The sequence below is a fragment of the Anas acuta genome, chromosome 10, assembly GCF_963932015.1.
Source record: "Anas acuta chromosome 10, bAnaAcu1.1, whole genome shotgun sequence".
Taxonomy (NCBI): domain Eukaryota; kingdom Metazoa; phylum Chordata; class Aves; order Anseriformes; family Anatidae; genus Anas; species Anas acuta.
The window spans coordinates 15,448,043-15,463,297 of NC_088988.1; the positions used below are offsets into that span (position 1 = coordinate 15,448,043).

The following is a 15,255-nucleotide window of genomic DNA, read 5'->3' on the forward strand; positions in this document are numbered from 1 at the left end:
CATGAGAGAGAGAGAGAGAGAGGCAGAGGGAGAGAGAGAGACTTAAAAGAAATAGGAGGGGCTTGCGAGAGACTAGAAATGTCAATCAGAGCCCGGAGTCCCAATAATCTCAGGCAATCTGTTAGGACCTGACCCGGGTCCACTCAGATCAATAGGAAAAGTGCGAGAAGAAAGAAGCGCTCGGCTCGCTTACCGCGGCGGCCGGAGCAGGAGGGACCCCGCGGCACCCCCGGCCGCCCCCCCGATGCCTGCCGGAGCCCGCGGCCGCCGCTGAAAGTGCGGCCGGGCGGCGAGGGCGAGCGCCGCGGCTCCCCGCTCCGCTGCTCCTTTCTCCCCTTTCTCTCCCTTTTTCCTTTCTTCCCCCCCCCCTCCTTCCCCCCCCCTCCTCCCCCTGCCCCCGCTGCCCCCCGCCATGGCTTTCCCGCAGCTGGGCTACCAGTACATCAGGCCCATTTACCCCGCCGAGCGCCCGGGGAGCGGCGGCGGCGGCGGCTCCCGGGGCGGCGCGGAGCTGGCCCCGTCCGGGCCCCTCTCCAACGTGCTCTCCTCCATGTACGGCTCGCCCTACGCCGCCGCCGCCGCCGCCCAGGGCTACGGAGCCTTCCTGCCCTACGCCGCCGAGCTGCCCATCTTCCCCCAGCTGGTAAGAAGCCCCCCCGGGGGCGTGGGGAGGGGGGTCCCCGGGGTGCCGGGAGGGTGGAAAGGGGAGCGCCGGGGACGCGCCCCGAGAAAATTCCGCGCTTAGGGTTTGACGGCTGCGGGGGGCTCCGGAGGGACCGCAGAGAGCCGGGGGGGCCGCCGAGGGGGTGCCGAGCGGGGTGTCCCGTCCCCCCCCAAAAAAAACCCCAAACCCCGACCCCGAGGTACGGAGGGAGCGGGGCCGATCCGGCGCGGTGCGGAGCGTGGGCGCCGCCTGAGCCCGGCCGCCCCTTCCCGTGTCGCTGCAGGGCGCCCAGTACGAGCTGAAGGAGAGCCCGGGGGTGCAGCACGCCGCCTTCCCCCCCCACCACCCCGCCTTCTACCCCTACGGACAGTACCAGTTCGGGGACCCGTCGAGGCCCAAGAACGCCACCCGGGAGAGCACCAGCACCCTCAAGGCCTGGCTCAACGAGCACCGCAAGAACCCCTACCCCACCAAGGGCGAGAAGATCATGCTGGCCATCATCACCAAGATGACCCTCACCCAGGTCTCCACCTGGTTCGCCAACGCGCGGCGGAGGCTGAAGAAGGAGAACAAGATGACCTGGGCCCCCCGCAGCAGGACCGACGAGGAGGGCAACTCCTACGGCAGCGACCACGAGGGGGAAGAGGACAAGAGGGAGGACGAGGAGGAGATCGACCTGGAGAACATCGACACCGAGAACATCGAGAGCACCAAGGACGAGCTGGAGGACGAGCTGCAGGACGCCGACCTCCTGCACTCCGACTCCAAGACGGACTCGGAGGGCTCCGAGGGCTTCGAGGACCTGCCCGCCCCCGAGGAGCGCTACCTCGAGGCCGCCGACGGGGAGCCGCACCGCCTCCGCCACCACCACCTCCGCCACCACCACCACCACCACCATCACCACCACCACCACAAGTGCGAGCTCCCCGCCGCCCCCCCGCCGCCCGCGGGCCTGGAGCCCCTGCAGCCTCCCCTCCGGCCTCCCCTGCAGCCTCCGCCGCGCCTCCACTCGCCCCCATCCTCCGCCTCGTCCTCCGCCGCCTCCTCCCCGACGGACGGCGCTTTGGCCGGCACCGTGCCCAAGCCCAAAATCTGGTCCCTGGCCGAGACGGCCACCAGCCCGGACAACCCCCGCAAGTCCCCCGGGGGGGGCTCCCCGCCGGCCGCCGCCCCCCAGCCGCTGCCGCTGCCCCCCCCGCCGCCCCCGCCGCACAGACTCGTCCCCTCCTGCCCCTTGGGCAAATTCCCCAACTGGACCAACCGCGCCTTCCCGAGCCACCACCACCACCACCACCACCACCCGCCCCCGGCCCCGCACCCCCTGGCCTTACTGAACACTCCCCACCTGCTGGGGCTGGGGGCCGCCCCCGCCGCCCCCCCGGGCGCCGCCGCTTTCCCGCGAGCCGCGGACCAGGCGCAGAGCGCGGAGCCCCCCGGAGCAGGTGACCGCTGAGCGGGGATGCGCGGGGGATGCGCGGGGACGCGCGGATGCGGAGCGGATGCGGAGCGGGGGCTGCGCGGAGCGGGCGAAGGGCGCCTGCCGCTGCCCCCCGCTCCCCCGCCGGCCGTCGGGGGGCTCCGCGGGGCTGCGGGGGGGGCTCCGCGGCGGCCCCGCGGGGGCTTCGCGGCGGCCCGGGGCCGGCCCCGAGGTTTGCTCGCGGCTCGGAGTGTATTTTTTAATTTTTTGCACCCCCCCCCTTTTGACGGTCGGAGCTCTGTCGGGTTCGCGAGGCGCTGCGGTGCGAGCTGGAGGCTAGCGGCTGAACGCAGGGCTGGAGGGAGGGGGGGATAAATCGGGGGCTAAAAAGGAACGCTTTTTTTTTTTTTTTTCTTCTCTTTTTAGATCGATCTAGTGCCTTGGAAGTAGAGAAAAAGTTAATAAAGACAGCTTTCCAGCCAGTGCAGAGGCGGTAAGAGATTGCTTCCTCAGTCTCCTAAGGATATATGGAGGGAGTTGTAAATGGTTAGCCCGGGTCTCCGCTTCTTTGGTGCCCTTTCAGGGAGGCTTCTTGTTCTTCCCCCGAGTGCGCGGTGGGTTGCTCTGATTTTTCCCCTTTTCCCCCTTTTTTTCTTTTTCTTTTCCGCTGTTCCTTCGGGCCTCTGCGGCTCCCCGGCGCGGAGCGGAGCCGCGCTGGGTTCGCGCAGCCCCGGCCGGGCACGGAGGGAGCGCGGCGAGAGGCGGCCGGGGAGCGAAGCTCGGCCCGGGGGGCACAATAAGGCAGGGAAACGGCAGGTCCGAGAGGAGAGCAGGGAAATGACAATTTCGAGAGAAACGCAGGGAAACGGCAACGCCGAGAGCCGGCAGGAAAACTTCAGGGCTGAGCCCCGCTGGCCGCAGCTCGGCGCAGCGCTCGCCGAAGCCCATCGCGCTTCTCGGGAAGCCCCACGGGGGTTCAGAGCCAGCTCCTTTTGCCGTGCCCCCCCTAAAACTTTTCACATTTAGCAATCTATTTTTTAGAATAGCCTCAACGACAAAACTAGCGCTACTCACCTTTAAAAACAGCGTGGCAGCCCTGCCTCTCTCGCAGTATTAAATATCTTTTTTTTTTTTTCTGTGTCATTTTGTTTTTCCAGGCCCCAGAACCAGCTCGATGCCGCTATGGTTCTATCGGCGTTGTCATCATCATAGTTAATTTTTTATTGTGGTTGTAATGATTGTAAAAAGAAATCTCTGTATAGTTACGACTTGTAAGCATGTCCGTATATTAAAACTAAAAGGGAAAGAAAAAAAAAAAAACACGCAAAAAAACCCAACCCCGCTTCTGTACTATCATCGGGATTAGCTGAGTTTGTGAGGTTTTTTGGAAGTCCGGTGAGAACTAGGTGTTTCCATTTTTTTTTTTCGTTCGTTTGTTTTTGTACATACGGTTACAAAAAAAAAAACAAAAGCTGTACATACGTGTGAACCAAATTGTACCAGAAAGTATCTATTTTTGGCTAATAAATAAACCGTTGCCACTTTGCCTACACTCTCGCTTGCCGCCTCTGCGGTGCTTTTCCCCGAGGCTGCTGCGGGGCGGGCACCCCCGGGGCCGAACCGAGCCGGGCAGGGCCGAGCCGAGCCCAAGCGATCCGGGCTGAGCCCAGCCGGGCCGAGCCGAGCCGAGCCGAGCCGGGCTGAGCCCCGCCGAGCCCGGCCGCTCCCCGTGGCTCCAGCCTGGAGCCGCAGCTCCCCCTGGCGGGGGCGGCCGCCGGCGGTGGCCCCTTTCCCCCGAGCCCCCCGGCTGGGGGTTTTGTTGCCCCGTCCGACCCCACAGCTGGGTCCTGGGGGGGGTTTGGGGTGCGTGCCCCCAGCCCTCCCCTCCGCCCGGCCCTGGGAATGGGGTAAGGGCGGGGGGGGCAGAGGAATAAATAAATACCTGGCGCTTTTCTCGGCTTGCTGCTGGAGCCGGCGGGGGGGGGGGAGGGAGCCGGGAGCGAGGAAGCAGGAGTTAAAATGAAGTTAAAGTACAAACAGCAGCACATAGCTGACATGCTTCAAGTTTAGACAGTACAAGATATGCAAATGCGCGGGGCTGCGCAGTATTGACATTTTGAGGCCAGAGTGATAGGAATGTATTATTTATAGGATCGGGTTGCGCTAGGCCGATAAACTACATTTTCAACCTAGGCGTTTGTAAGCGATGATATTTATATATATATATACACATATATATCTATGTAGGTTCACACTCCATAGCCGTGTGTCTGTGTGTCTGCTCGCCCTGTGTACGCGTTTCGAGACCTGGCAGTTACCGTGCTCCCCGGCGGGCCATGCGGAGCAGTGGGGGACCCCTGACGGATTTGCAGCCCCTGCTTTCCCCCCCCCCCGTCCCCTTCCTTTTCACATACGTTCTGCCTGGCCCCGGCCAGCCCTGGAAACGGCGTTTGCCTCCTCGCAGCGCTGTCTTTCTGCCAGGAACTGTTCCCCTTCTTGCACTCCAACAGGCTCCTGAAACGAGGGGAAACTCTGTGGGTGGGTGGTTAGCAAACGGATTGTTTCTCATGTAAATTTTACCCAGTCTCTCTGCACTCTGTAGCCCTGCTTTTTCCTTAGCCAATTCTGGCTGAGGGGAGAAAAAAAAAAAAAAAAAAAGATTAATGGCATGTAAAATGGGAGGGGTTGGGGGGAGAGAAAGCTAGAGGCAAATTTCCACATCCCCTTCCTCTGGACATCCTGGTGGGTTTTCCATAGAAACTTTCACACAGTGGCCAGACAGACGCTTAAAAGGGGATGGAAGAAAATAATGAGACCGCGATGGGAAAACAATCGCATCCCCAGCTTTCCACCTCCACTAAAGGCTGCTCTGCCTCGGCGGCACAGCCGCTCGGCTCCCCGGCCCCGCTGCCCCAGCTCGCGGGATGCTCGGGCGGCGGCGCTGGGCAAGGCGCCCCGTCGGCTTCTGGAAGTGCAAACTCGGCTCCCCCGAGGGAGAGCGCAGCCTTTGTGCCTGCCCAGCTTCCATAACGGGGAGAAAATTCCCATTAATTTTGTGAGGAAACGTTTTGTTACGCGTGTTTCAACAAAACATTAAAAATCCTGCTCCTATTTTTTTTTTTTAGAACTCACTCGCACAGCTTGACAGCCTCGCTGGAGCTGCAGCCAGGCCTGCCCGCCACAGCTCCGAGAGGCCTCCTGCTCCCTCCCTCCCTCCCTCTCTCTTGGCTGCTCTTTTCCTGTCTAATCAATTATCTCCCTAGCTAGTCCTTCTCAAAGGTGAGAGCTCATTATGCATATTCATAAATCACAGCTCCCAGCCCTGACACTGATTGATGTAATCATCTCCCGCTCGCTCCTTCCTGCGCTGGAGGAAGCGCGGCGAGGAGGAGGCAGCAGGAGTGGGGGGCTTGGAGCTGTCGGCCCCCTTGTGCTGGGGCTCGCTGCCCGCTCCCGGCCCGGCACAGGCCACGGAGAAGCCAGGAGGGAGCCTTGTGAGCCGAGACCTGGCCGGGAGGTGCCTGGAGCGGAGCTAGCTCTCACGCAGATGAAATTAGAAGAGCAAGGAAGGATCCCCCCCGCTACACGCGTACGGTTTTCACCACCAGGAATCAGAACGTGCATGGAAATAACCCCCCCCAAATCCTTCACGTCAGCTTTTATTTTCCTTGGAGAGTTAAAGCCGAAAAGACGTGCTCTGGTACAGATCCTGACTGTGAGAATTTAGGTATTTGACATCGTAAACAGCTTTAACGCTATACCCGCGCCTCTTCGCAGTAGCTGTGCTGTAGAAATGCAATGAAAAAAGTTGCAAACACCAAAAGTTACTGCTGCAAGGGCTGGAGGGCAAAAGGGCTCCTCCAGCCCAGCCCACCGGCTTTGGAGATAGGAGAGGGTATCTCATCCCTGAGCTGGTGCCCAAAGCGTGCTGGAGCACGGCAGCCCTGGAGATGCCGTGCAGATTGTGTGGTTTACCTGCACGGTTACGGGTTGCACTCCTAAAATACCTCTTTTTATCACTTTGATCAGAACTATCAGCGTACTAAAGTAGTAATACAAAAATATATGCCCTGGAAATCATAACGAGATACAAATCAAAGGGAGTCCTAATCAACTACTTTTGAGAGTGTTATCTTCCTTGTTAACAAATGGTAATAAGAAAATTAAGGCTTATAGCTTGCTTGCATTTTATCTACGAGAACCAATAAAGATATCAGATGCTCTTTGTTTTATATGTTTGAATGTAAAGCGGAATAATGAAGAACATGTACCTTCTAAGGACGCGTTTGCTTCATGGCTATTAACCCTTTACAAGGCCAGTGAAATTCGGAATTGCAGGAGGAGGAAGAGGCTGTGCTGCTCCCAGCTTTCTGCGGCCAGCCTTTGCCGCAGCCGAGACAACATCTTTTTTTATTAAATGCTGAAATTGGAACAAAGCAACAATGGCTGCTTGCTAACTATGCATGTCCAACAGGCCTCTTTACTATTCAGCAAATGGAAGATATTAAACAACATTTTGCTTAAAGGTACACTGAGGCCATTTCCATTAGGACATGGTGTCATTCATTTATTCACATGTTAAGTGGATGTCCTTGTGGCTAATGAGTAATAATCAACAGTGACTCCACTTTATTCCTTTGCTCCCAGCAATGTTAAATACTCTGATGGAGTCTCTTTGCTGACACACTAGAGAATATGGTTAAAAAGTGCTAAAGGACATTTTCAGTGTAGAGCAGCCACATACACACATGCTGGAAATAGCACTTTTATTGCAGCCCATTCTAGTGGGCTTTGTTCCTGGTTAAGGCACGGCACATGGAAAATGCTGATATTTATTTGAAGATAGTTTGTGCCTCAAGAGCCAAGAACTCTCTGGGTCTGAGAGGTGCTTGGCTACTGCTGGGAGACGAGCTCTTGTCCACCTGGTTTAGGAAAATCAAATGTACCCTACAGTCCCTTCCCTGAGTTCTGTACAGGGCTTCACAGGGATGTGTAGTGGAGGAGTGATTTAGGACAAAACCTTTCCCACAAAATATCTTTTTATTATTATTTTTTTTTTAATAAAATAAAGTAACTCTCCTACCAGCTAATTAGTCCATTTTATTACATCAACCTCAGCAGCTAAGTAGGTTAATAAACTATATTAATATATATTTTTTCCTTTACATGATTGCTTACACCGGAGTCTGCAGCTTGGTTGTCTCCCGTGTCAATGCCTAAAGTTTGAAAGGTATAAATGAATCATTCTTGGTCATGATTAAGCTTAAGTTAGAAATAAAATATGTCAATCAATCTGGTTGGAAATGTTCCTGCTGTCTAAGTTGGTTATGCAAAACACTCTAAGGTGTATAGGCATGCTCAATTAGGTCAAGGGATCTGATGGCACTCCTACCCACAAATGTGTGTCACTTGGATTCCTCATTATTTTTAGCAGTGGTGAAAATGCATGTCAGTAGGCCAGCTAGCCAGGCTAGAATAAAATTACTTACTGGGAGCGCACGAAAACGGGGTTTTAATACATTAATATTATACCTATTTTCAAGCAAAACAGTGGAAGAAAATACGTCTCTCTCTCTGCCTAGAAAATACATGACTCACTATTGAATTCCTCAGCCATCATTACCATAACTCACACCGGACTGTGCAGTACTCAAGACACCTTCGCAGTAAAATTTAAGTGCCTAAAAACATAGATGTAATGTGAAATTAGATACAAGGAGTAAAACATCAATTTGCTCTGTTACAGTCTAACTGGCTTCCAAGAGAGGCAAAGCGCAAGCTTCACGAGAAGATTAGATCGTCCCTATTCCAAAATTATTTAATGAAAATGGGCACTGGAAATGGCTATCGACCAGCAGTGCTTGTGCCTGAGTTCTCAAATGGAGACTTTTGCAAGCGATTCCCAGAGAAGACAATGTCAGAAATTCATGCCTGATAGACAGGTTCCCTCTGGTGTACTAAATCAAACCCTAATGCTAATAGAAATGTTTTCATATAATTTCAGAAAAAAAAAAGGCCAGGATGAGCAAGTTTTAGCACTCATGCCTACCCTCCTGGCATCCAGCAGAGTCCCTGAGATTACCTGTGTGGCTAAGGGAGCGGGGCTCAATCCTCTGGTCTTACATTTCTCATGCTGGCACTCCGAGGCATACCACGGAGACCCTGGGCACGAGGAAAGGGAAGAGAAACCGGCTAGAAACACCACCGTGCTCCGGTCTCTTTCTGCAAAAAATAAACTAAATGCAGGAAACTGGCAAATTAACAGAAAAACGTCGCTTCCAAGAGCCAGAGGCAGAACTGGTACTACAGGTAAGGCTGGGGTTCCTTACGCGTGACTGTTCAGCGTGGTTTCAGGATGGCAGTGTCCCTTTAAGAACAGCACCATGCAGCCAATATTTTCTTTACTGCCAATGAAATTAATATATTCACTTCGGGAAGAATTCCCATTCTTTTCTTAGGATATCAAAATGGAGCCATCATCAGTCAGTTAGTTAAATAGGAGAAGCTGGAGAGTAAGTAAATGGAAGAGCTTTCAAATGCAGGGCTAAAAATGCCCAATGAATGTGTAGGGGGCTTCAATAAAAAGATTTTGACTTGTGTTTTCACCCCTTTCCCACTTTACTCATTGTTTACTGACACTGCTATGGACACAGCATTCAGGCGCTGCCCGCCCAAGCCCTGGGATGTAAAAATGTCATCTCTATTGTGCTGCCGGCCCGGCTTTGATGCTGCCGCGGCCCTTTGTGCGCGCCTCTAAATCCCTTTATAAGGCTGTCCTGATTGTCCGTACTGCACATCGCCACAAAAGCTCGTCTTATTGAGAAAATAAAAAAGTCAGAGAGGGGCCAAATGACGGGAGATTGGGCCTTCGCTGTAAAAGGCCTACTATTCACATCCAGCGGGCAGGTTTCTCTCTAAGGAATCGCAAAGTTTGGACGGCGGCTGCACCAGCTAACCAGGGCTCCTAGTGAAAAGGCAGCCCCCATTCTAGGCACCTTCTTCTTCAATTTTATTTAGAATTACTAGGATCGTTTTTGTAAAGATTGGATTCTACTGAAAGCAAGTGCTAAATCCCAGAAGCCGCCGTGGAGCCCGTTTTCCCTTTCCTAAAGGAAAACGACCACGTAGTACTTGTGCACGTTTCATTTGGGACGTTCAGATGAACAGAGCGCAGGCAAATTCAAGGAATGCTGCAAAAAGCACTTGTCGTTATAGCAAAACAAGGCACAAACACGTCCCACCTGCCCCCCAGGACCACACGGCTTCGGAGGGGAGAACCTGAGCCTGTGGATTTACGCTGTTGGTCCGGCAGCCCTCGTGCAGTTGTTCTGCTGCCTAATGCTATTCTGATTTGTCCTGAATGTTAGTGGGCAGAGGGAGACAAAGGCTGGATAAGGTCTTATTCTTTAGGCATGGGCTATCGGCATGGGAGGACGGTGATTTCATGGCTTTTGTTACCGAGGTTAGGGACCGAATTCTCTCACTGAATTAGAATGGTAACAAGTGGGACTGGGGATCTCTGGGGCTTTTGTAGTGCACTCATCTGAGAGATTGCGCTTTTCTCAGCCCTTCAGATTTATTTTGCCAAAGTTACAGGGCAATTATGGAAATGCGCCCTTTGAAGCTCGGCCGATTTCTCTTTATTTTCTCTCCCCCCCACCCCGCCCTGCCAAAGCAAAGCCTCCCTCGCCTCCTTTCTTCAGCCGGGCGGCCGTCGCTGACAGTGGGGATTCGAGCGGCGACTCCGCTATTCTTTTGAACAGCGAGAAAAACTTTTAATAAATATATGCTAAAAAACAGACTTTGAAGCTTTTTGGGAGGGAAGTGTAAAATAACAGTGAGGTAACGACCTCCTGGAAGAGGCTGTGTGTACGTGGCGTGCTGCAAGACGGGAGCCTTGCTATGAAAAGAGCCTCAGTGCAGCGGAGCGCGGCCGACGGCCACAGCGTTTGGCCCTGCCATTGCCCTGCTGCACCGTGCTGTGCCGTGCCATGCCGTGCTGTGCCATGCCGTGCCGTGCCATGCCATGCCATGCCATGCTGTGCCATGCCATGCCGTGCCATGCCGTGCCATGCCGTGCCATGCCATGCTGTGCCATGCCATGCCATGCCATGCCATGCCGTGCAGCCCTTGGCAGGGCTCAGCTGCAGAGGGGCCGTGCTCCCTGCCCCTCACGCCCCGCAGCCAGAGGCCCAGAGCAAACAGAGCTGTTCTCTCGCACCCTTGTACATTATTTATCGGCATCGTTCGGAATCTCAGTGCTGCGTGTGAACTAATAAGGCAGACTTTTCGCTTTGCTTGATGGCCTAATGTTAAAGAAACGTGTCAGAAAACAGATGGTCAGACCCGGAGCAAGGCTGGCTGTGACCAGGCTGCTTTTTGCCCCAAAATTCAGTTCTGCATCTCTCAGTTGAGGCCATGATTGGTTTCTTTATTCGTAGCAGACTCTTTTGCTCCTGTAAGATACTTTTTTTTGTTTGTTTGCTTTTTTCCTGGGCCATTCAACAAACTCTATGGGCCAGATTCAGACTTGATGTAAGTAAGTGGAAGAAGATGCTGTTGGTCTCCCTTAAGCTTATATACACCTAACACAGGGCCTGCACCCGGCCTGAAGCGTGGACCGTCTTATCAGCAACAAAATGTGGTAGGAATAGCAATGTTTGTCTTGAGGTTTGTAATTGCAGTGCAGTATCCTTTTCTGCTCTCTACAGAGCTTATGAGGGATCCTAGGACTGCATCTATGGCAGTGTGGAGTATGAGACTGGTGTTTTCTGGAAGTTAGAGCTTACCAATTTTGCAGCAGAAAGCTCTTCCTAATCAAGTATCTACTCGAAAGCACGGAAACACAGCTCAGACCTCTACAGAAGTGTGCTCACAATAAATGAATACTAATAACCCCTATCACTTCCTTTTGCTTCTTTGAGCAGAGGAGTTGTTCCAATGGATTTCTCAGGACAGATGCAGAAGGTCAAATGCTGCATCCGTGGCATTCGGCACTGGTATAGAGTTCCGCAAACAAATTTTATGGGAATGGGCTCAGTGGAGTTGCAGGTAGATACCACAAGAAGAGAACTAACATTTATCCTCTTCACCTTCCTCCCCTAACTCCCTTTATATTTATTATTATTATTTATTTTTATTATTTATTATTATTATTATATTTATTATTATATATTTATATTTATTATATAATTTATATTATTTTATATATATTTATATTTATACTTCTTTTCCAACCTCACAAAGACCCTTCTACTCCTTGCACGTTTCCCCACTACATCATCACCTTGATTTTTTTGGAACTCACCCTACTGTTGGGAACTACAAGGTCAGGGCAAAACCAGCAGCTGCGAAATTTACCAGATCTGGATCCATCACCTAAAAGTCCTCCAGGAGCTCTGCACTACCTGATTCACTTCAAAGTGCAGCTGGGCATGGTGTGGTGCTCTCATTTTGTTTGCAGTAAGGAGAGGAGGTGCTGGGGAACACAGAGGTTTAGGCTAGGTTTAGGCCTCAGTACAGAACCTTCCAACAGATTCTGGGGCTGATACACCACTCTGCTCCGAGAACCTTCCTAACCTAACAAATGTTAAGTGAAGAAGAGGCAAACATGCTAATAATCTCAAGAAGTTGTCCCAGTTGTAAATGTAACGTGGTGGGGAGTTGCCTCCTGAAAAATGGCAGTATTCCTCCTGACATGCAGACATGCCTTCAGTCTACCACCAAGTACCTCAAAGACAAGTGGAACCGCTGCCCGCAGCAGAGAGCAGTTTCAGGTGTCCATGTTTCAGCCTGTAGCTATAAATAATTGCTACGTGCAGCTCCCTGACATGGTGTGACATGGTGTGTGGGTTCCTCAGAGAGACTGGCTTTCTTCTAGTTTAGGTTTATGCCCCAATAATTAAAAAGACTTTGAATCTTACTTGCTAACAGTTTGCCAAGCACAGAGTTCGCCAGTTTCCTCAGGTGAAGACCCTTGAGTGGTTATGCTTCTCCTCTGCAGCAGCTCCAGCCCAGCGGTGGTTTTGGGGTGTGTGTTTCATCGATCTGGCCTCAAGGCTGCAGAGACGTGATCACCATGGCGAAGTCTGTACCTGCAAGCAAAGGCCACAGATTGGGAATACGTTAGATGTTTAGATATTCCAGATGTCTGCTCTTACAAGGAATAGTTCTGGCTCATCTGGGCTAAGTTTTAACCTCTGGGCCTTATATTTACTTCGTAGTGCAAGCAAAACTGCAGGTCAGCGTTGTGACAGTGTCTAGAAGGTTTGGAAATAGAGGAATAGCCATTATGAACTATAATTATAAACACATGTATGGTACAAAAGATGGTATCTCCCTAATACTTGTACAAATGGACTTTAGGTGTAGGTCCCTACCATCTGACTGTCAGTGGGAAGTGCCTATCTCATAAGGTTCTGACCTGGTTATCTCCTAGCCCCGAGCAATTAATCACCAGCATTTAATACCAAGCAGCAGTGCACAGGAGCAGCCCATTCAAAATAATGCCTTCCCCTTTTCTACCACCAGCAGCCCTACAGCTTCCCTCAATGTGGAACCACTCCTTTCCTTTGGAAGACAAACTGGCACACAACAAGCCTCCCTCTGAGGGCAACCCACCAGTACCACCACTTCCATTCTCTTAAAAAAAATAAATAAAAGAAGAAAACCCAACCCAAACCCACCCAAAACCGAGCAGCTCGTGCAGGAAAGCCACCAAACACCAAGGACTCGGTTACCAGCTGTGCTGTACACCCAGGTAGAGGAGCAGAGGAGTGCAGAAGGATCCCCTTTCTCCCTCCCCATGGTTATTGTCATTGCCAGCACCTGGTGGTGCAGGAGAGGGCAGTGAGAAAAGGGCTGGACCAGGAGCAGCAAGCGGGCAGGGCTGGGACATCCCCCACTGCTTCAGTTTTAGGCGAGAGCAACGGCTTTGTCTTCAGTGGGCTGCACAAAGTCGGAGTAAGGTAGCGAAGGATCAGGCCCCCTCGCCTCTTTGTAGTATTGGAGCTTTGTTTTGAAGTGCAATCAAAATACAGGTGGCGGAGGAGATAATGCACTGTGCCGCTCCTCTGGGACACGCGGGGAGATGCTAAAGAATTCCAAAATAGGGAGCGTGGGCTTTTCCTAGCAGTGATCACAAACGTTAGTTCAAGAAAACACCCAGAAGTAGTAAATATGCAAATTTGTTATGAAAGGAGAACCTACAAGTACCTGCTACGTTAGAGAATTTCTTTAAGGATATTTGATCCTTGTGCAGCATTTATCAGATTCTGGGTTTATTCTGGGCATTCAGTTTAAAAAAAAAGGGGAGGGGGATCCCTTTTAAACCTCTTTTCTTTCCCCTCTGCTCCAGCACTTGTACTCGAGCTGTCTCACTTCTGCTAAGATACGAGAAGTGTGTTTACAGTGTAATATAAATTTGGGCTGGAGAATACCAATTTCACATAAATTAGATGGCAGAGCACTGTTCCGCTATTTTGTTGTCTAAATTATATGGAAATTGGTCTTATGCAAGGAGTAAGTCCTCACAGAACAGGGCCCTTAGGCTTTTGGTTTAATTATCATAAGCTTCCATTTAATTAAACTTATTAAATGGTTTGGTGTAAGAGCAGACTATCATTTTGCAGGAGCTTTCTGGAAGAGAAAAAAATATTTACACCCTAGCTGCTTGGGGACGAAATAAAACTTCTCTTTAGAGATGTTTCCTTAGGTATAGGGCTGAGGGTCACCCTTGCCATGCTCCCCAGCAGAGCAGCAGCAGGGTGCCTTCAGACTTAGGGTGCCCAGAGGTATTTCAGCCTCTTCCTTCCTACAGGGGAAGTACATTCAGATTCTTCTTGCAGCTGGCATGTCAGTTTATGGGCTAGAAATCATAGGACAACATCGATACAAGGAGAATTAGATGTGAACCAACCTTACATACCTGGAAACTGAAAGAGGTCCTAAACCAGCAGAATAAGGATGTTCTCTGACGGTCAAACACGCCCAAAACAACCAAACCCAAATAACCCCAAACCAAAAAGCCACCAACCCCAAACAAGTCCATACTGGCTTTCAGATCAGCTTGGTAAGTGTTGGGCTTTACAAGACAGAGCCTGCGTTAACAGGAGACGGGGCTCGATGCCCCGGGAAGCCTCACCCAGCCTGTTGTTCGCAGGCAACCCCTTCCACAGCAGGATGGAGCTAACGGGCTTCAGCCCAGCCGCACTGGCCGCCTTGCCCATGCTATGCATCAGTTCTACCAGAAAAGGCCTCACCTGAGACTTACCTCTTATAAAAATCCTCCTTTGGATGAATTTGACTCTTGGTGACAAACCCCGCAGGGGCCAAGCCCTGAGCACACTCGCTGACTTTGCCAACTTCACAGCATAGACACCTCTTATTTTGTTCTGTAACTCAACAACTCTGTCTGGGATGGAAAACTGTCTTATTGATACTATTAAAGGAAATCCAGTGTTGTGGAAGAGCGCCATGTCTCAGTGCTTGTGGTGCTGGGTACTGACTCCTTTAGGAAAGGATAATTAGAAGAATAATTAGCTGAACACGTGAAATTGAGATGCTTCTTCAGGGACACGTGAGAAGCTGATTAATAAGAGGAATGAGGGCCAGTGTGTGTCAGGGACCTAATAAATATATTTAAGGACAAATAGGTAGAAAAATAAAGTACACATTACTAATGTTGATAGAAAGCCTTAACTGCCTAATGAATTTCAGAAATTGGTTGAGAATAGTTAATCTGTGTGATAACATGACCCTCGGGGTTAGTTAGATCTGTGAATTCTTATCCTCCAGGGACTTAGCAAGTTTCCAGAGATTCACACCAAATTCGTACGAGGAAAAGGTGTCCACAGCTGGGAGATTTCATGCAGATTTTGCTTCTGAATGCTCACGTTACACAAAACCCAGAATTCCGAGATAACAGCAAAACTCAGCACTAGCCCCACTGTTAATTACAATTTTCACTTTCTACCAAACAATCACACACATTTGGATTTATTATGGGATCGCATATAACTCTAGATGAAAGGAAATGTTTTACCATAACAATAGTTGATTCTTAGTTGCTTCTCTATGCTAAATTAAACTCTGTATGTACGCTGAAAAGCAAATGCATCATCTGGTATTTTCCTCATTGGAACCGGCATTTCTTACACACCCTTTACAAAAATTT

General features: G+C 51.4%; 1 protein-coding gene across 1 annotated transcript; it reads left to right on the top strand.

The window, feature by feature from the left end:
* Window positions 1-277: 277 nt before the first annotated feature.
* On the top strand, window positions 278-3,633 carry IRX3 (iroquois homeobox 3). The gene is made up of 4 exons (XM_068693582.1): window positions 278-643; window positions 948-2,106; window positions 2,508-2,574; window positions 3,239-3,633. Exons 1-4 carry the CDS (start codon window positions 413-415, stop codon window positions 3,291-3,293), a joined length of 1,512 nt encoding a protein of 503 aa, XP_068549683.1. The 5' UTR covers window positions 278-412; the 3' UTR covers window positions 3,294-3,633.
* Window positions 3,634-15,255: the final 11,622 nt, after the last annotated feature.